Here is a 21,622-nt window from a genome sequence, read left to right as displayed (position 1 = left end):
CAACTCTTTCCTTGCTGTTGAAAGTCCTGTGGAATGTTTATAAAAACACAAGTGAAGTTTCCAAAAAGAGTGAAACGAGACTGGTTTTATCTTTTGCCTGTGTTGGCATCCCCAGGAAAGAAACTCCTGATCGTGGGTGTAACTGAGTATACCCTCATTGTGTTCTTGCAGGGTAGATACTCTCCTCCATTGACTGCGAATACAAAGGGATGAATTTCCTTTATTGGAACCTGTTGTTCAAAGCCATATGGTTTTTGCAAACTCTTTTTCCTCCCCGGGTATAGAAAAAAATTGTCTCCCCTTCTCCACCTCCCAGAGCTCCCAGTCCCACTCCCTGACCCCCAGTTCACACCTCAGTACTTATAGCCCTGACGCTTGCAAGCGTCTCCCACATGGTGTTCTGCCGGCTCACCGGGAAACCTTGAAGTGATGGCATCTTGATGACCGGCCCTGGCTCTTTGTAGTGGGCGGGAGTGTACGTGATGCATCCGCCCCCATTGCGCATCTCATCGGTGGTCTGTATGTAAAAGGGCGAGCGGTGGGGTGAGCAGTTGGGGCACGAGCTCCTCGAGGCTGTGTGGCTGGCCTCCACTGGTGTAGCCAGCTGAGTGACCAATCCGTCCACAACATGCGCGCTGCATGAGTTGCAAGCAAAGGGTGGATGTAAGGGTGAATCCGAGCCTTCCTCCTCGTCGTCTGATTCATCCTTCTTGCAGCAATAATACTGGGAGGGTTAGTGAGGGAGAACAAAAAAAAGGAAGTGTGACTCTGATGAAACCAGTAATAAAGAGCTTGCTTTGACTATTCAATTGCTCTCCTGGCTGGCATCTCACTTTGCACCCTCTGTAAATTTGAGCTCATTCGCAATTCTGCTGCCCGTATCCTAATCTGCACCAAATTCCGTTCACCCATCACCCCTGTGCTCGCACACTGGTTCCCGGTCTGGCAATGCCTCAATTCTCATCCTTGTGTTCAAATCTCTCCATGGCCTCACCTATTCCTCCCTATCACTGTAACATCCTCCAGCCTTATAAACTTTGAGACCTCTAAGCTCCTCCAATTCTAACCTTTTGCATTTCCCTGATTTTAATCACTTCACCAGTGGCGGTTGTGCCTTCAGCTGCCTAGGCCCTAAGATCTGGAATTCCCTCCCTAAACATCACCTCTCTCCTCTTTTAAAATGCTCCTCTGTCCATCTTCAAACCTATCTCTTTGACCAAGCTTTTGGCCACCTGACCTAGAATCTTCTTATGTGGCTCACAGTTTTGTCTGATAACATGCATGTAAATTGCCTGGGATGGTTTACTACATTAAAGGTGCTATGTAAGTGCAAGTTGTTGTTGTAGTACTGGAGGTAGAGCAGTGCTTTAGCACACTGTGTCCTTTCAGCACTGGGACCAAGGCTGGAGTCCAACTCATACTGATCACTGCTCTTTGCTGCACGCATACAGTATCAGTTGTGGCTAAGTCGGTAGTATTTTCATTGCTGTGTTTGCAGGTCCTGGGTTCAACTTGCACTCCAGGGATTTGAGCATATAATCTAGGCTGATGCTCACTCCCAGTGCAGTACTGAGGGAGTATTGCACTGTCAGTGGGTGCTGTTTTTGGATCAGATGTTAAACTGTGGCTGTCTGACCTCTCCATGGCACAATTTTGAAGAAGGTGGAGAATTCTTACCAGTGTCCTTACCAACATTTATCCATTAACCAAAACAACTAAAAAGAGGTAATTTATCTCATTGTGGTTTGTGGGAGCTTGCTGTGTGCAAAATTGGCAGCTGTGTTTCCTGCATTGCAACAGTGCATACACTTCATAAAAGTACCTCATTGGGTGTAAATCTCTTAATTATTTATTAATACAGCACTGAAACAGGCCCTTCAGCCCACCAAGTCTGTGCTGACCATCAACCACCCATTTATACTAATCCTACATTAATCCCTTATTCCCTACCACCTACCTACACTAGGGGCAATTTACAACGGCCAATTTACCTATCAACCTGCAAGTCTTTGGCTGTGGGAGGAAACCGGAGCACCCGGCGAAAACCCACGCGGTCACAGGGAGAACTTGCAAACTCTGCACAGGCAGTACCCAGAACCGAGCCCGGGTCGCTGGAGCTGTGAGGCTGCGGTGCTAAGCACTGCGCCACTGTGCCGCCTTTAGGGACATCTTGAGGCTGTGAACAACACCGTAGCAATTCAGGTCTTGATTCTTTCTTCACAGTATGGCAGGAATTGGGCCACTGCTTGCAAACTCAATGAGTCGCCAACACCTCGATCATGAGATACTGGTAGCTCGGTGGCCTTTGAGGAGCTCACATAAAGCTCCTGATAACACAGTCCAACTGTCCATGCCATCCTGCCAGCATTAAACCATGCATGCACATCTTGGCATCAATGTGCACTGATGTCACCACAGTGACCCTGTACTGTCACCATGTACTGACGTCACAACGGGAAGAGCGAGAGGTTGTGGTGGGGGGGGGTGCCCAGCTGCGAACATTGAGGTAGCGGTGAGCGGGCGGACGAGCCGTGAAGGAGGGAGCAAGTGGCGTGGCGAGTGGGGGGCGGAGTGTTGAACAGGGGAGTGAGTGGCGAGTAGTAAGCAGAGGTCCAGCAGCGAGTGGGGGACTGAGCACGATGGAGAGCGAATGGCGAGTGGTGTTGGCTGGGACGGGAGCGGGGGTGCGAGCAGCCAGGGCGTGTTCGAGCAGAAAGCGGGGAGCAACAAACACCAAGCAGCGAGCTGGGGAGGGAGGGGGGGGAGCGAGTAGCGAATGGCGGGGTGGGCCGGTGGGGTGTGGGGGGGTTGTTGTGCTGGCAAACAGGCTTGAGTGGGGCGGCAAAGAGAAGCAGCTATAAAGGGGAAGGTGTTTGCTTGCCTTTTGTGGCAAATTGAGCAGCGCCATCTTTATTTATGAGATGTCGCTGACAGTAACGTTTCAGTCATTTGCACATGTGTGAGCAGTGCGTCACCTAGTGGTGGTGTTGTCAGCAAACACATTCTTGTCCATAACCAGAGGTAGCTCTCACTCAAGAAAAGGTTGGCGACCCCTGTTTTAGAACATGGCCATTGCACTCCAAACAGGGAGGAACGTCCTTCAAAGCAGAGACACACCAGGGGGCTTCAGTTGTCATTCAGAACCTCTTGACATGTTCACTCACTCTTCTGTCCCCTCCCTCCTCTCTCAGTTAAATCTGGCCTGTGGCATTTGGGAACTTACCTGGAGTCTACAGTAACAGAGCACACCTATGATACACAGGAGTATCACTGTTGCTAGTATTCCACCGGTGATAACAACAGTTCCAGCTGTCATCCGACCAATTCTCCATCAAACCCTGAAAGAACAAAGAAATTGGTGAGAATGTGTTGGGTGTGGGGGTGCTGTGTTGTAGAAGGGAAGGGTAGGCTCCTTCCAGAAGTACAGTCACACATTTTCCTTTCATCCACTTACAAAGGAGCATGGCCACAGAGGGATTTGAACATAAGGATGAGAATTTTAAAATCGAGGTGTTGCCAAACTGGGAACTAACATAGGTCAGCGAGCACAGGCATGATGGGTCAGGGTATGGGCAGCAGAGTTTTGGAGGAACTCAGGTTTATGGAATGCACCGGAGGACCCATCGCCTTTGAAAGCAGGAGTGAGTGGTTTGAGAATGGACTAACTCTGTACTGTTGCCGCCCAGTGTTGGCATCAAGCACTTCCAGGTTCAGTGTACTACAGGCACAAACAGACCATCTGCCAATATGCCATACCTGTATTCTGAGTATGAGAGTTTTAATTTACGTGGATCGACCAGTGGCTAGGTGAATTGCTCCTTCAGAGAGACAGCATAGACACGATGGGTGAAATGGCCTCCTTCTGTGCTGTAACCATTCTATGATTTTATGACCTCCAGGGTGTATAAGGTAGGCTAGGTGTTAATAAAAGCAAAATACTGCGGATGCTGGAAATTTGAAATAAAAACAAGAAATGCTGGAAATACTCAGCAGGTCAGGCAGCATCTGTGGAAAGAGAAGCAGAGTTAACGTTGCGGGTCAGTGACCCTTCTTCGGAACTTCGGCTAGGTGTTAAGGCTGTTTTGGGTGCCATTAACAGCAGGTTGTATATTTGTACCAGCTGTGGCACAGTTGGGTGCACACTTGCTTCTAAGTTAGAATATTGTGGGTTCAAATCTCCCTCCAGCAATCTCTTTCAGGACTTCTGCCCTGTTAGAGGTGCTGTTTTTCAGACAGTGTTAAACTGAGGCTCTGTCTGTTCTCTCAGGTAATCATAAAAGATCCCATGAAACTGTTCAAAGATGAGCAGGTGGATTCTCCCTGGTGTACTCCTGCCAAATAATAAAGTGGATGATCTGGACATTTATGCAATTGCTGTTCATGGGATCTTGCTGTGTACAAATTGGCTGCCATGTTTCCCTACATTACAACAGTGGCTACACTTCAAAAGTACCTCATTGGCTGTAAAAGGCTGAGGTCGTGAAAGGCAAGTTATAAGTACGAGTCTTTCTTATAAAGTTGTTTCACTGCTGCTGTCAATTATTCTGTGCTAATGGATTAAAAGCCACTTACTACTTAAAACATGTAGCACGTTCCAAATGTTGAGATGGTGTATGTACTGAGAGTAGGCGTTACTCTCACTGCCATATGTAAGCCTGATTCAGTGCACTCATCCCTCATTGTGTCACATTACATGGTGCATGATTTATTGTAGGAGGTTTGGTGAAGTGCCACAAAGAAAACTTGAGGAAGACAGACAGGTTAGCAGGATGGGCAGACAAGCGGTGGATATGTTGTATTGTGGAGGAGTGTGAGGTAATATATTTTGGGAGAAAAGAACAAGGAATGGGTGTACAGACTCAATGGAAAGACACTGAAGGGTGTGGATGAGCAGAGAAACCCAGGGATTTAAATACTTATTCCCCTTAAAGGGTGAGTGCAGGTCAATAAAGTCATAAAAAGACCAATAGCTTTTTAGGTTTTATAAATAGGAACAGGGAGTGCAAGAGTAAACAAGTAGGAAATATTGGTTAGCCCATAGTTACAAACATACAAAATTGACAGGCAGGAAAAGTCTAGCTGGTTCATCAAGCCTGCCTCACAAACACCAATGCCTGGAGCATCAGGGCTAGACACTAGAAAGTGTTTGAACAAAAAAATTCTTCTACTGCAACTGGCCAGAATTAAGAGGCTATCGACATGGATATTTTAACGATAAGGCTGAGGATAAAGGCATTCCACAAGTAACCGAAACTACAAAATAGGATTCCAAATTGGGACGGAAAGGGACTTTTGGAAACTAGGCCCCGTTAACCTGAACTCTGTAGTATAAGGGTCTGAAAAGGTTAATAGTTGAGACAATGAGAGTAACCCCTCCCACTGTAGCGATGATGTGGTAATAGTCATAACGGCAGTAGGCTTGGAAGGAGTTAGAAGCACCATGAAAAGTACCATGGTAAGTGTAAATAGAATGTAAATGTAAATAAAGAATGGATCTCCAATCATCCAAAGTCTCTGAGACCTTGGTGAAGAACTCTATAACTACACAACCAACAACTTAAAATATCGTGACGGTGATAGACAACACGGTGATCAGGGGCGGGTACTGTACAATTTGGTAAACAGGGAACACACCCAGAAGATTGGAGAAGCCTAACCTGGTAAGAGAAGCCTTGTACAAAGGTACATTATTGGTAATGGTGCAATGGGCAGGCAAGAAGGGACAATGTGGGGAAAAAAACAGTCGATTCCTGGTGAGGGTAGGTCCAGAGTCGGCAGCTAATACTCCACACCGAGGAGGGAAAGCATGGGAAAAGCTTGAAAAGAACGGGAAACCTTATGAAAGTGCAGGAACATCCAAAAAGGAGCGGGAAACCTCCAGGTACAGTGGGAAAACCATTAAGGTAACAGAAATTTAAGAAGGGAATACCCTCAAGAATTTAGCACAGGATGGATTCAGAATATACAATGCCGGAAAGCTTCCAAAATTCAGAAGGGCTCAGCCAGATTCAAAACTAACAATCTGGAGAAAAAGATTTTTAAGATTCAGAATAGCTTCACAATTACATACTAAACCTGAAGTGGATACTTTACTCCCTAGGTGAAATAGCTGATGTGATTGTGAGACAAGGAATCAATGAAACTTCAGATAAATTTGAGGATGTGTTGCAAGCTTTTGAGAATTATTTTCAGTTAAGAAGAAATAAGATCCTAGAAAGGACAAAGTTCAATAAAAGTATTTAGAAACTGGGCGAATCAGTTAGCGCTTTCATTAATAATTTGTATAGATTGGCTGACGGATGTGAGTACGGAGCACTAAGTCCAAATTGATTAGAGACCGTACAGTCGAGGGAATAGCTGACAAGTCTTTATCAGATCTCCTACAGTCAAAAGAGGACCTCACTCTGGAGAAAGCGATTCAGATTGTGCGACAGGCAGATTTCAGAAGACAAAATAGTGCCATCCTGTGGGCTGAAGAGAAGCCTTGGATCAGAAAGAATCTGATGACAGTACAATTCCTCAAGCCCAAGAAGGGAAAAAACATTGTAAAGAAGAAGGTGCAATGGGTGCAAAACACCAGAAACCCTGCCAGTACGGTGGAGCCAGAAAGACCCACAGGTGTGATCAGTGCCCTGCTAGTAAAGCAAATGGAAGAAGTCAGGACAGTGTGGGAAAATGTGCCAGAGATAGACTTCTTCTCAAAAAATGCCAAACAAAAAGCCTTCACACGTAGAGTTGTGAATGAATTGCACCAATTCCCATTGGAAGGAAAAACAGGAGACTTCCTAGGGGAAATTAATGACCCCAATCAGGCATTCTGGATGGCAGACATTTATGTCAATGGTCATATTGTGAATTTTAAATTCGACACAGGTGCAAGTATCACAGTTCTGCCAGACCAAGAGCCATGGCTGACGAGACATTCCTGACAACCAGCAGATACTCAGTTACAAGGTCCTGGAGGGATTCAACTGAAGTTCAAAGGAAAACTGCTAGCCACACTCCAATATAAAGGAAGGAAGATAAAGGAAACTGTGTATGTTTTGAAAAATCAAGAATTTTCATTGTTAAGCAGAAGAGTGTGCTTAGACTTACATCTACTAAAAAGATTGGAAGAGATTAAATGGCTAGAGTCCAACAGTGGCATTCAAGCAGACTTTCCAAGACTATTTTCAGGTCTAGGAAGACTGAAGACAGAGTATAGTGTAATGTTGAAAGAAGATGCCAGACCAAGGTATCTTTACACCAAGGAAGATACCATACCCATTGAATCAAGTTCAGCACCAGCTGGAAGAGATGACCAGGATGGGAGTCACTTCTCCGGTCACAAAGCCAACAGAGAGGTGTTCGGCTATGGTTACGATCCCAAAACCAAATGTTACTCTTCATATCTGTGTGGACTTAACACAGCTCGACAAAGCTGTGCCGAGGGAAATTCATCCTATGTCTTCGGTAGATGAAAGCCTGGCAAAGCTATGAAAAAGCAAAATGTTCACGAAACTTGACACGAACAGTGGCTTTTAGGAACTTCTGTTAGATGAGAAGTCAAGATTGCTTACAACATCCATCACACCATTCGGAAGATTTTGCTTCAATCGCTTACCATTTGGGATCACATCTGCACCTGAAATCTTCCAGAGGACCATGTCTAATATTCTACAAGGACTAAAAGGGGTGATTTGTCACATGGACGACATCAGGACATGGGGAATCAGTTGAAGAACATGACCAGAGAGTCAAAGCAGTTCTACAGTGTCTTCATGAAGAAGTGCTGACGCTTAATGATGTGTGAATTCTCAAAAACGTCTATTCGTTTCTTAAGCCATATTGTGAGTAATAAGGGCATAATGGCAGACCTGCAAAAGATGAGAGTGAGTTCCCTATCCCTACAATCCAACATCTACAAAGATTCCTAGGAATGGTAAATCAGTTGGCAAAATGTTTGCCCAATTTGGCATCGGCAGCAGAATCATTAAGACAACTTTTGAAGAAAGATCAAACCTGGTGTTGGAACACACATCAAGAGCAGGCATTTCAAAGAATTAAGGAGATGCTAGTTTCAACAGAGATATTAACACACTACAACTCTTCATTCTGACCATAATTGCAGCAGACGCCTCATCTACAGGGTTGGGGGAAGTCCTCTTTCAAGAACAGCCAAATGGGAGTCGAGATCTATTATGCATCTAGAGCTTTGTCTGAGACAGATACAAAGTATGCTGTCATTGATAAAGAAGCACTTGCAGTCACGTGGGCTTGCGAGAAGTTTTCAGATTACATTATTGGCCTGAAAGTGGTGATTGAGACAGACTACAAACCCTTGGTTTCCTTACTGGAGGAAAAGGAAATTGCAAGGTTGTCTCTGAGAATTCAGAGATTCCGATTGAGGTTGATGAGATATACCCACGAGATGGTAGATGTACAAGGGACGAGCATGTGTTGACAATCTGACACAACAGTATGTTAACTTTGTTGAAGAGATCAAATCCTATTCACAATACACAGCATCACAATCGCCAGCAAGTACACAGAAACCTCAAAAGCGGGATGTGGAATGTAATTGGATACGCCAGTATTGTACAAAAGATTGGCCACAGGAATGTCAGTGGGAAAGTAACAAAAAAAAATTTCGAATTCAGGAGACACTTCACAATCGTAGACGACTTGCTGGTGTATAACGACAGACTAGTCATTCCAATTTCTCTTCAAACAGATATATTGACAAGAATTCATCATGGCCACATGGAAATCCCAAAATACAGAGCTTGAGCTCAATCATCTGTTTGGTGGCCAGGAATATCTAATGCCATTGAGAGCATGATATTGAATTGTCAGAGATGTGCGGTACAGAGACCAGAACCTCTGATAACTACACAGTTTCCAAACAGTCTGTGGGAACGTCTAGGAATGGATTTATTTATGTACAATGGAAAATCTTACATGATAGTGATCGATTATTTTTCAATATGGATAGAAGTGAAAAGATTGCACTTAACAACAACAGAATCTGTTATTAGAGCTTCACAGGAAATATTTGCGATGCATTGTATTCCTGACCAGGTTGTGTCAGACAATGGACCACAGTTTGCGAATGAATACTTTACACAATTTGCGAGGAAGTGGGGATTCGAACATCTCACAAGATCCCCTTGTTACCCTCAAGCGTATGGTGAAGCAGAGAGCGAAGTACTATTAAATAGTTGAAGAAGAATGGAAGATCTTCCAACTGCATTACTGAATTATCGATCTACTCCATTGTTATGTGGACTTTCACCTTCAGAGCTGTTGATGGGCAGGAAACTGAAAACTCAACTTCCCATTCTACTCGGAAAACGACTTCCTAGAATAGACTATGAAAACTATGAAAAAGTTCAAAACAAAGAGAAGTCTTACAGGAACCAACAAGCTCACAATTACAATAAGCAATTTTGTACCAGAAACCTGCCAAGGTTAAAAGGTGGTGAGAAGGTATGGATACAAGATCTAGGACGCAAAGGTAGAGTTATCCAGAGAGATGAAGTTCATCCGAAATGTTATGTAGTACACATTTCCAAGGGTACGATATGCAGAAATAGGAGAAAGCTTATCCCTATACCTCAAAAACAGAAACCAATCTATATCTGGAGGATCCAGATGATGATAGAGAAACCAGAGACAACAGGATACTACAGACATTGGTAAAGGCCATTCAAGTTGTCAAGCAAGACTTACAAGAAAGATGACTCATCTTCTGAGTCCGACAAGAACATGATCAGGAAGAGTCATGAAGCCTCCGATTGAATCTGTGATGTCAGAGACTTGGGGAGAGATGGGGTAGTATATAAAGTCAAAAATGAATGTGTGTGTATATATATAGTATATATATATATATATATATATAAACATAAGGGCAAATACTTGGGGGGGAGATGTAGTGTAAGGGTCTGAAAGGGTTAATGGTTGAGACAGTGAAAGTAACCTCTCCCACTGTATTGATGATGTAATAGTCACATGGGCAGTAGGCTTGGTAGGAGCTAGAAGCACCATGAGAAGTATTAGCTAGAGATCCTCATGGAGAGTGTAAATAGTATGTAAATGTAAATAAAGAGTTGATGTTTAGTCAGTCAGAGACTCCGAGACCTTTGTGAAGAACCCTATAACTACGCTACCAACAAGATACAATATCGTGACAGTGATATACAACAAACTCCAAGCTAAGAAAAGTGCTCTGCGCCACTGTGAATGCCTCCCTTTCCTCTATTTGTCATGGTTATGGCCTCTGTGTGAGATTGCAGTTTTATACTGGAACTGGAGCTGTCAGTTTTATGCTGTGGGCCTATTCCCATGGGGACCTGGAGTGTGACTGACACAAGCTTGTTTAAATATTAAGGATCTTTACAATGATGCAGGGGCAGATTTAAACATGGGACTCTGAGGTGAAAGGGGCAATGTGCTAACCCATTTAATCAGCCAGTTTAGCTGCTCTGCAACTCTGCAGCTCTTGTTTTCTGCTGCTTTGTTCACAAACTTTTTATAGCCAACTTGGAAATGTTTGCTGTTCTCACCCCAAACTGGAAAATGTAATTTACTCTGCTTCCCATTTCCACCCTTCCCTCTTTCACATGATCCATCTTTTAATCTTCCCTTTCCTTGCTCGCCTACTCTGTTTCCATTTCTGGGGCTAGACTATTGACCAATATTCACGATAAGTTCACTGACTCCCACAGCCACCATGATTACACTTTCTCCCACCCTACTTCCTGTAAGAACTCTATTTCATTCCCCCAGTTTCTCCGAGTCTGTTGTATCTGTTCTGATGATGTCACCTTTCATACCAGTGCTTCCGCTATGTCTTCTTTTTTCCTCAACCAAAGATTTCCCCCACTGTGGTGAACGGGGCCTACGACTGTGCCCATTCCCTTTCCTGCCCTCAAGACCCATCCCTGACTGGTCCCGGTGAGCCCACCCCCAATTACCTGTAGACCGGGCCTCCATGGAAAATGGAGGTTTCCAGTCTCCCAAGAAATCAAATGGGAATTCAGAAGAAACTTCTTTACCCAGGGAGTGGTGAGAATGTGGAACTTGCCGCCACAGGGAGTGGTTGATGTGAATAGTATCGAAGCATTTAAAGAGAAGCTAGATAAGCATATGAGGGAGAACGGAATAGAGTGTTATCCTGACAGAGTTGGATGAGGAAGGATGGGAGGAGGCTCGGTGGAGTATAAACACTGACATGGACTGGTTGGGCCGAATGGCCTGATTCTCTGCTGTAAATCCTATGTAATTCTATGCCTGAGTGGTGTGGGGGGTGGGTGGTGTTGAAGAACATCTTTCTCTTCTTTCCTGCAAGCTACGTTGCACTAATTTCAGAGAATATTTCGTTAATTCTAAATGTGCCACTTGTTTTGTTGTCAGGGATGGTCTCAGAGCTCTGGAATGATGTTGCAGACTAATTTTGCTGGTAGAGCTCCGCAGTACCGCAGAACCCCTGATGGTGGCGGTGTTGGCATCAGTTAGATCGTGGCAAGGCGTTGGTTGTGCTGCAGATGTTTGCCAATGTCGTAACTAGCTGGAAATTGGGGACGATTTCTTCTGATTAAAAAAGCAGCGTCGTCAGGAATTTGCATTTTTTTGGGCTGTGAGCCAGCAATCCAAGATGCAAGCAAGACACCAGGTGGGTGATGCCACTTCTTTGTTCTGTGGTGAAGTAACAGCAGCTGAAATTATATCACGAGTAACATAACAATAATAATGCTCTCAAAAGGCCTGTGCTTATTGGGCTTTGACCACCTGGGGTCGTAATTGGCACTGGTGTAAGCTCCTGGTTAAATAAAAAGCTTGCCACCTTTTGCCAATTCCGAAGACCAAATAGGAGGGAAGGGGAAAAGGTTCTGAGCTTTGCTCACCGGTTGATAAAAAATTCATTGAAAATCTTCACAAAACACACGAATAAGCAGGAAAAATGACTTTTGTTTTTTTTTTAGAAATTCTTTTACAACCCGTTCATAAACCAGACTGGCTGGCCCAAATGAAACAGAGCCCCACAACGGATAAGCAGATTCCCCACTCATTACTCTGCAGAAATTCATTACAATAATCTGCATTTTTGCATAATTATCATCTTAATAATTATTAAAATATCCTGTACATTTTATTTTAATAAAAAACTGCAGTGCAGAGTTTGAATTCCTATCTACCACCAAGGGGCTGGTTTAAAATGAAGTATTTAAGAAACTATTTATCAAAGAATTTAAATTCCCTTTATAAAACACAGTGAACTGCAGCTGGCAGGAGTCCCAGTGCCGGGCCAAAGGTAAGGGGAACCCCGCCTTGGCTGTTTGGGGGACTGCTGGCTGAATTTCATGATGCTCGGGCAATTAACTGCCTGGCGATGGGGTGTCCGTCCCTTTAAGGCCTGGAATCCCGCTCCCAAGAGCTGCCGGCCAATCAGAGGGCTGGCAGTTCAGCAGCCCAGTAGTGCCACTGGGGGTGGTGGCCACTGCTGGAACTACAACAGTCCCCAGACCAGGGGCAGCCATGGAGCCTGGGACTGCAGGTAAGTGGGAGCAGGCTCACCGGGGCCAGTCAGGCAGGCCCCAGTGGGAGGCGGGGCGGGTGAGAGGGGGTAGGTTGCTTAGGGCAGAGAGGCTGGGTGTTGGTGCAAGGGTAGCCCTTGCTGCCGCGGGCCCTCCGTGGGCTACCGATTGCCCAGGCAGGAGGGCCTGGTTTTACTGGCCCCTCGTGTGGTGAAGGGCCCTCGCAGTGCTGGTAAAATGCCAGTGGTGACAGGAAGAAGCCCTTAAGTGGCCATTAATTGGGGCCTAATTGGCCTCTGGGTAGTAAGGCTGTTCTCAACCTTCCCCGACCTGCATTATATTCGATGGCACTCCATCCCCAGCCTTCCCTTGCAATTTTATGGACCTCCCGCCACCCTCCCTGTCCCTGGAGGGCTTATAAAATTCAGTCCCTATGGTTTAAGCAGATACACTTGAGGCCCTCTAGATGCTTTCCTTCCCACTATTTGACTTGTTTTGACTTTTGTTTTTTATCTTTGTTTGGCAGTTGTTATTCATTTAGGTGTCAACTAGGTCTCAGTTGGTAGCACTCTGGCCTCTGAGTCAGAAGGTTCTGGAACTTTGCCCCACACAGGAGAAAATCCGGGCTGACACTCCCAGAGCAGTACTGAGGGAGTGCTGCACTCTTGGAAGTGTTGTCATTCGGATGAGACGTTAAACCAAGGCCCTGTTTGCTTTCTCAAGTGAATGTAAAAAAAAAACACATAACCTTATTTCGAAGAAGAGCAAAGGATTCTCCCTGGTGTCCTGGCCAGGGATTCTCCCTTAAACTGATTATCTGATCATTTGTCTCATTGCCGTTTGTAGCACCTTGCTGTGTATAAGTTGACTGCCACATTTCCTCCATTACAACAGTGACTACGCTTCAAAAATTCTCCAATGGCTGTAAAGCACATTGGACATTCTAAGGCAAGATAGAAATACTTGTCTTTGTACTTGAATGCTTTTATTGGATTTGGATTAATGGTTGTCTGTTATTCTTTAATCCTCTCCTTGTGTTTAAGGTGATCTGTTTCAACTGTCGCTGAAAAAAAAGCTCCATATTAGTTCTGCAAACTTCAACACGTTCCCAAATCATATGTTTTAAAACCTTTCTGTTCTAACACTGATTGACCTGGTGTTGCGGCTATGTGTGGAGAGTTCTGATGGGGAGTCTGAAGTGATGGAGGAGTGGGGAACAGACCACTAAAATACCCAATAGGGGACAAAGCACAGAAAAACAAGATCAGGGACAATGACCAAATAAAAGGGCATTCAACTTGGTTGATCTGGACTAAATTTGCAACACTGCAGCCGTTTGTACAGCTCGCATCGGTCCCCATATAGATCTGATTTTCTCCCTTGTTCCAGAGATTGTGTCATAAGAAGGGCCACAGCTGGAAATAGAAATATAGGAACAGGAGTAGGCCATTCATCCCCTCAAGCCATTCTGTAACATCATGGCTGATTTGTAGCTTAATTCCATCTATCCACCTTGATTCTGTGCCTCTTAATACCCTTGCCTAATAAAAATCTAGTAATCTCAGTTTTGAAACTTTCAATTGATCCCAACCTCAAAAGCTTTTTGGGGAAGAGAGATCCAGATTTCCACTAACCTTTGGGGGAAGAGTGCTTCTTGACATCACCCTTAAATGCCTAGCTCTAATTTTAAGGTTATTTCCACCTCGCCCGCCCCCACCGGCCCTTGTCCTGGACCCCCCCCAACAGTTTATAGCTGTTTCTCGCTATAAACTCTATCAACTCTTTTAATCGTTATAAACGCTTTGATTGAACTATGGATCACTACTTCCTTTTAGTTTATTTGTCTCGTGTTCAGTTCTCATTATTTTCATTCTGCTTTTATGGCTTTTTCATTACTGCTTACAAAGTAAGGCCTGAACATCTGGGTGGGAAGTGCCAAGGGGAAGGGTTTATCAACGGCAGTGAGTGCGCTTGTTGTTTCTTCCCTTCGGCCTTCATAGTGGTTCCAACTCCGCCTGGGGTTCGGTGATAACTCCCCACTGCTGATGCAAAGAGGCTGGGGGATATCTGAAATAAACTGGGAAGAGAGATATAAAGAAACCACAAAACTCCAGTGCTGTGGGAAACCAGTCGGAGCCGAGAATACACTATCAGAGAGGGTGGGGATTGTACAGTGACACAAACATAGCATTGTAGTTAGTGTAATCAGAGTAAAATAGGTCTAAATTTGTAAATAAATCATGCACCCATCTGCATTTATCTATTTTGGATTGTGGGAGTAAGGTACTACTGCCAATTCGAGCAGGCAATGCCAAGTCCAACAAAGGATGTTCCCGTGCCCTGTCAGGTTGCCAGACCTTTATTTTGACAGCTCTCTTTCCCCTTCACACTTATAAACCCATTCTTACTCCCTTCCATCATAGTACCATAGAAACTTACAGTACAGAAGGAGGCCATTCATCCCATTTACCCTATCCTGGTCTTTGAAAGAGCAGTCTTGCTTAGTCCCACACCCTGACTTTTGTCCATAACCCTGTAGGTTCCTTATCCTCAAGTACCTGTCCAATTTTAAATCAAATTCTTCCACCTTTTCAGGTAGAGTGTTCCAGATCCCAACAACTCTCTGCCTGAAAAGATTTCTCCTCATCTCCCCTCCAGATCTTTTGCCAATGATTTTAAATCTAGTTAATCTGGTTATTGACCCACTCACCAGAGGGAATAGTTTTTCTCGATCTACTCTATCAAAACCTCTCGTCATCTTTAAAACCTCTATTAAGTCACCTCTTAACCTTCAATGTTGTAGGAAGAATAGTCGTAACGTTTCCAACCTTTCCTCCTCATAACTGAAATCCCTAATTTCCAGTAACATTGTGGTAAACCTCCTCAGTACACTTTCTAAGACCTTTTATATCTTTCCTGAAATATAATGCCCAGAATTGCCCACAATTCTCCAGCTGAAGCCCAAACAGCAACTTATAAAATTTTAGCATGATCTCTATTCCTCTAATCATAAATTCAAGTAACCCATATGCTATTAACCACCTGATCAACTTGCTCTGTGTATCCTGGCATCAAGATCTCTCTGCTCATCTACACTTTTTATAATCGTGCCATTTACAGTATACTGTCTTTCCATATTAATCTTCCCAAAGTGCATCTCTTCACACTTCTCTGCATTAATATCATGCTTCTGCCCATCTTACCATCCTGTCTATAACATCCTGAAGCTATCCTTATCACTATCTACTAAGTTGCCAAGTTTTGTATTGTCTACAAGCTTCATAATGCTGCTTCCTACACCCGAGTCTAGGTCATTTATAAAAATTGAAGAATAATGGAGCTATAAGTGACACAAGGGGGGGGGGGACACCACTGCAAACCACCTCCCAGTCTGAAAAACGTCCATCCACCACCACTACCACCCTTTGCTTCCTGTCACTGAGTCAATTCCATATTTATACTGCTACTTCTCCTTTAATTTCATGGGCTTCCATCTTCTTAAACAAGCCTCCTGTGTGGCACTTTGTCGAATGCTTTAGTGCAATCCCTACATGCACAGTGGCACAGTGGTTAACACCACAGCCTCACAGCTCCAGCGACCCGGGTTCGATTCTGGGTACTGCTTGTGTGGAGTTTGCAAGTTCTCCCTGTGAACGCGTGGGTTTTCATCGGGTGCTCCGGTTTCCTCCTACAGCCAAAGACTTGCAGGTTGATAGGTAAATTGGCCATTATAACTTGCCCCTAGTATAGGTAGGTAGTAGGGGAATTGAGGGAAGGTGGGGATGTGAGAGGGTAATGGGATTAATGTAGGATTAGTATAATTGGGTGGTTGATGGTCAGCACAGACTCGGTAGGCAGAAGGTGCCTGTTTCAGTGCTGTATGTCTAAATAAATAAAAATACATCATTTACTGCACAATCCTTCCTTTGATTCACTCGTGGGATTTGGGCATTACTGGCTAGGCCAGCATTTATTGCCTGTCACTAATTGCCCTTGAGAAGGTGGTGGTGAGCTGCCTTCTTGAACCGCTGCAGTACTTGCATTGTAGGTACACCTACAGTGCTGTTTGGAAGGGAGCTCCAGTATTTTGACCCAGCGACAGTGAAGGAATGACAATATAGTTCCAAGTCAGGATGGTGTGTGGCTTGGAGGGGAACTTGCAGGTGATGGTGTTCTCATGCATCTGTTGCCCTTGTCATTCTAGGTAGTAGAGGTCACGGGTTTGGAAGGTGCTGTCGAAGGAGCCTTGGTGAATTGCTGCAGTGCATCTTGTAGATGGTACACACTGCTGCCACTGTGCATTGGTGGTGAACGGACTGAATGTTGAAGGTGGTCTATGGGGTGCCAATCAAGCAGGCTGCTTTGTCCTGGATGGTGTCGAGCTTCTTGAGTACTGTTGGGGCTGCACTCATCCAGGTTGTTATGATCCTGTTTTTTTTTTCTCTAGGAAATATGTGGTGTGCCTTTAAGGCTGGAAAAGAGCCATACTGCTTTAAGGCAGCAAGCTCTATGACTGATTCAAAGAGTGCATTCTCGTTGCATTGGTCACAGCCATTTGGAGACTGTGATTCAAAGGGTACATTCTTGTTACCTTGGAAACAGCCACTTGGACTGCGCATTGAGAGATACATTTGTTACAATATAATTTTGAACTGGCTTATAGTGAAACAACAGCCTGTTCTAACTGAAAAACAGAGAGACAGCTGTGTGTTAGCACCTGAAAGGAGAAATATTTCATTTAAACTGAAGGAAGAGAATTTAGTCTGTTTATTTATTATTATCCCTCAAAATCCTAAAAAGGTCAAGCCAAAACAGAGATCTCTGATAATTTAAACTGAAGGAAGGGAAGTTAGACTCTGAAAATCTTTTATGCCTCAAAAATTCTAAAGCCAAATTGATTTATTTAAAAAGTGTTTGCAAATCGTTAATTGTGGAAATTCATCGCTGGCAAAGGAAAGCATCACTTACTGCTGGAATTAGACTACGGCTGTTCTACTGTTGAAGAACCTTTTTTTTCTCCCCATCGGACGGCTGCGAGGACTTCAAGCAACCTTGGTCTTTTTTACCTGCGGCAGGAGCGTAAATTTGCAAGGACTCTAATTTTTTCTATTTTAAATGTTGTTTATATCTTCATAGTGTTAAAGAATTTCATTTTTCTAATTAAACAGTTAATTTGTTGATTTAAAGACACCTGGTTTGGTTAGCCTCATTCGGGGGTTAATAGATGGTACAATTTGGCTGGGTCTTTCTTTAAATTGGAAAATTTAAAATGATATGTGAGGCGATCTGTGGAGGGACAGGATTGAATTAACAGTGTGTTTCTCCCACCACAATCAGAATTGTTTATATTGATTGGGGGCTTTGACTGGAGCGGTCGGTCGTAACAAGGTAATTGGGGGCTCACTCGAGATTTGAATCATATATTAATTGGGTTTCTGGATTTGAATCACATATTAATTGGTTTTCCCATCTGGGATTTGAATCATATATCAATTGGTGGCTTGCTCACAGTTGAATCATATTTCATTCAGTGGCTCGCTTCTGGGATCAGAATCAGACTAACTTGGAGGGCTCGCATTTGGAATCATAATAATTACTCGTCTTTGGCATTACATATTTAAATTGGTGTCCTGCATTTGGCATCATATTAATTGCTCTCGAGTCTGGGATCATATGAATTGGAAACCCAATTGTTGGGATCTAAATCTAACACCAATTACAAAGAAATTAAAAGAACCAGGTCTCTTATATAATAAGGTACAGTCTATACCATTGTTATGGCATTAGTGGTTGTAGCAGAGTTTTTGGGAAAGCAGAATGTTTCCCTGAGTGACTTGATAATTTTAACTAAGAGCAAATTAAAAGAATTGGCAGTCAAATTGGGGTTGGAATTGAAATCAGGTGCCAAAAAAGCAGAGATAATTGACATAATAGCTGAACATCTGGAAGTAGTAGAAGAAGATGATGATGATGATACAGATGAAGGGCAATACGAGGAACAAGAAAAGGAATATGAGAGACAAGAGGGTAGTAGGTCCAAGAGTAATGCAGTGGAATTGGCTAGGATTCAGTTAGAAATGAAAAAACTGCAGCTTCAACAGGAAAAAGAATTAAGACTTGAATTGGAAAAAGAGGAAAGGGAGAAAGAGAGCATTTCAGAGAGAAAGTGAAAGAGAAGAGAGGGAATTTAAGTTAAAAGAGATGGAACTAAGACAAAGGGGTAGTCTTAATTCCAGGGAAAATTCAGGTCAGGAAGAATCTGAGTTTAGATCAGGACCCATTGAGAAGTTGTTTAAATTTATACAGGCTCTATATGGACTGTCCTACTGTTGAAGAACCTTTTTTTTTCTCCCCATCAGATGGCTGCGAGGACTTCAAGCACCCTTGGACTTTTTCACCTGCGGCAGGAGCGTAAATTTGCAAGGACCCTAATTTTTCTATTTTAAATGTTGTTTATGTCTTCATAGTGTTTAAGAATTTAGTTTTTATAATTAAACAGTTAATTTGTTGATTTAAAGACACCTGGTTTGGTTAGCCTCATTCGGGGGTTAGAGAAACAGCACTGAAACAGGCCCTTCGGCCCACCGAGTCTGTGCCAACCATCAACCACCCATTTATACTAATCCCATATTCCTACCACATCCCCACCTGTCCCTATATTTCCCTACCACCTACCTATTTATAATGGCCAATTAACCTATCAACCTGCAAGTCTTTGGCATGTGGGAGGAAACCGGAGCACCCGGAGGAAACCCACGCAGACACAGGGCGAACTTACAAACTCCACACAGGCAGTACGCAGAATTGAACCCGGGTCGCTGGAGCTGTGAGGCTGCGGTGCTAACCACTGCGCCACTGTGCCGCCCCGAATAGATGGTACAATTTGGCTGGGTCTTTCTTTAATTTGGAAAGTTAAAAATGATATGTTCGGCGATCTGTGGAGGGATGGGATTGCATTAACAGTGTGTTTCTCCCACCACAATCAGAATCGTTTATTTTGACTGGGAGCTTTGACTGGAGTGGTTGGTCATAACAAGGTAAGTGGAGAGTATTGCAACAGACTCCTGACCTGCACCTCGTAGATGGCGGACAGCCATTGGGGAGACTGGAGGTGAGCTACTTGCTGCAGAATTCCTAGCCTTTGACCTGCTCTTGTAGTCACAGTATTTATGTGGCTGGTCCAGTTCAGTTCCTGGTCAATGGTAACCCCCAGGATGTTAATAGTTGGGGATTCAGCAATGGTAATTCCATTGAACATCAAGGGGAGATGGTTAGATTCTCTCTTATTGGAGATGGTCATTGCCTGGCACTTGTGTGGTGCAAATGTTACTCGCCACTTATCAGCCCAAGCCTGGATGTTGTCCAGGTCTTGTTGCATATGGACATGGGCTGCTTCAGTATCTGAGGAGTCGCGAATGGTGCTGAACATTGCGCAATCATCAGCGAACATCCCCACTTCTGATCTTATAATGGAGGGAAGGTCATGGATGAAGCAGCTGAAGATGGTTTGGCATAGGACACACCCTGAGGAACACCTGCAGTAGTGTCTGGGGCTGAGATGATTGCCCTCCATCTTTTTTTGTGCTAGGTATGACTCCAACCAGTGGAGAGTTTTCCCCTGTTTCCCATTGACTCCAGTTTTGCCAGGGCTCCTTGATGCCATACTCAGTCAAATGCTGCCTTGATGTCTAGTGCTGTCACTCTCACCTCACCTCTTGAGTTCAGCTCCATTTTTGGACCAAGGCTGTAATGAGGTCAGGAGCTGAGTGGCCCTGGTGTAACCCAAATTGAGCGTCAGTGAGCAGGTTATTGCTGAATAAGTGCCACTTCCCTCGTGATTGTAATTTTCTTGAATTCCTCCCTCCCGTCCACTTCCTGATTTACAGCTATTTCTGGGATGTTACTTGTATCCTCTATAGTGAAGACCGAAGCAAAATACCTGTTCAGTTCATATGCCATCTCCTTATTTTCCCTTATTGATTCCCAAGACTCACTTTCTATAGGACCAATGCTCACTTTGTTAACTCTTTTTAAAATATCTATAAAAACTCTTATCTGTTTTTATATTTCTAGCTAGCTTTCTCTTGTACAATCATTTTTCCCTCCTTATCAATCTTTTAGTCATTCTTTGCTGTTTTTTATATTCTGTCCAATCTTCTGACCTGCCTCCCATCTTTGAGCAATTATATGTTTTTTCTTTAAGTTTGATACTATCTTTAACTTTTTCAGTTAACCACGGATGTTGGGTCCTCCCCTTGGAATTTTTCCTTCCCATCGGAATGTATTTACCCTGTGTATTCTGAAATATCCCCTTAAATGTCTGCCACTGCATCTCTACTGACCTATCCCTTAACCTAATTTGCCAGTTCACTTTAGCTAGCTATGCTTTCATGCCTTTTTAAAGTTTAAAATACTAGTCTTGGACCCATTTTTCTCTCCCTCAAACTGAATGCAAAATTCAATCATATTATGATTGCTGCTACCTAGGGATGCCTTCACTATGACATAATTAATTAACTTATCTCCTTGCGCAATACCACGTCTCGTATATAGCCTCGCTTCTTTTTCTCTCCGTCAATAACAATCTGAAAACCCACCCAGTCTCTGAAACATTTAAAATCTCTCCCAACTTTAACCTATACTTCTGTCTTATCTCCTTAAATCTCAGTTCTATTGAGTTCCACCTCCAATCATCCCATCCTTATCTTTTGTTTCTCAGTGAACCCAAATTGTACCTCTTTCTTCATCTTTCCCTTACTTACATCTTGTAAAAGGTATCTGTGCTATGTACGTTCTGCTGCTCATTGTAGTTCTTTTGAATCACGTGGTTTTGATCTTCTCTGGCGCAATGTTTATCTCCCTCACAGCTCAGTGACTCCACAGCTATGGTCTCCATCACTCTTCTAACTGTGCACTTAAGCACCTCTCAAATCTTTCAAGCAAAACCCATTCAATTCAAGCATCCCCTCTTCTAAAAACCTTGTTCACATAAGGAATGGTTTTTGCATTTCCAGGTCAGCCTGATCTAAATGCCAAGGCTCGAGATTGAGTGCATCAATCAGCTTTCCAATTACCCTGATTGCCCCTGTAACTCAGCTAAATTCCTA

General features: G+C 43.8%; 1 protein-coding gene across 1 annotated transcript; it reads right to left on the bottom strand.

Annotated features, from left to right (window-relative positions):
• Positions 1-346: 346 nt before the first annotated feature.
• Positions 347-3,316, bottom strand: LOC137372587 (protein FAM163A-like). Its single transcript, XM_068036527.1, has 2 exons — positions 3,224-3,316; positions 347-724 (listed from the first exon to the last, which is right to left on the bottom strand). The coding sequence occupies exons 1-2, from the start codon at positions 3,314-3,316 to the stop codon at positions 347-349; spliced, it is 471 nt and encodes a 156-aa protein (XP_067892628.1).
• Positions 3,317-21,622: the final 18,306 nt, after the last annotated feature.

Source organism: Heterodontus francisci, chromosome 8 (assembly GCF_036365525.1).
Source record: "Heterodontus francisci isolate sHetFra1 chromosome 8, sHetFra1.hap1, whole genome shotgun sequence".
NCBI lineage: Eukaryota > Metazoa > Chordata > Chondrichthyes > Heterodontiformes > Heterodontidae > Heterodontus > Heterodontus francisci.
Note: the sequence above shows the minus strand (reverse complement) of the source record. Positions and strands in the feature narration are given on the sequence as shown.

What these genes read in the sequence shown, in the direction of transcription:
- LOC137372587 (XM_068036527.1), bottom strand. Translation starts at nt 3,316, where the DNA reads ATGACAGCTGGAACTGTTGTTATCACCGGTGGAATACTAGCAACAGTG. An exon ending in TCTGTTACTGTAGACTCCAG is followed by an intron (nt 725 to 3,223) that starts GTAAGTTCCCAA and finishes TAACCCTCCCAG; the next exon opens with TATTATTGCTGCAAGAAGGA.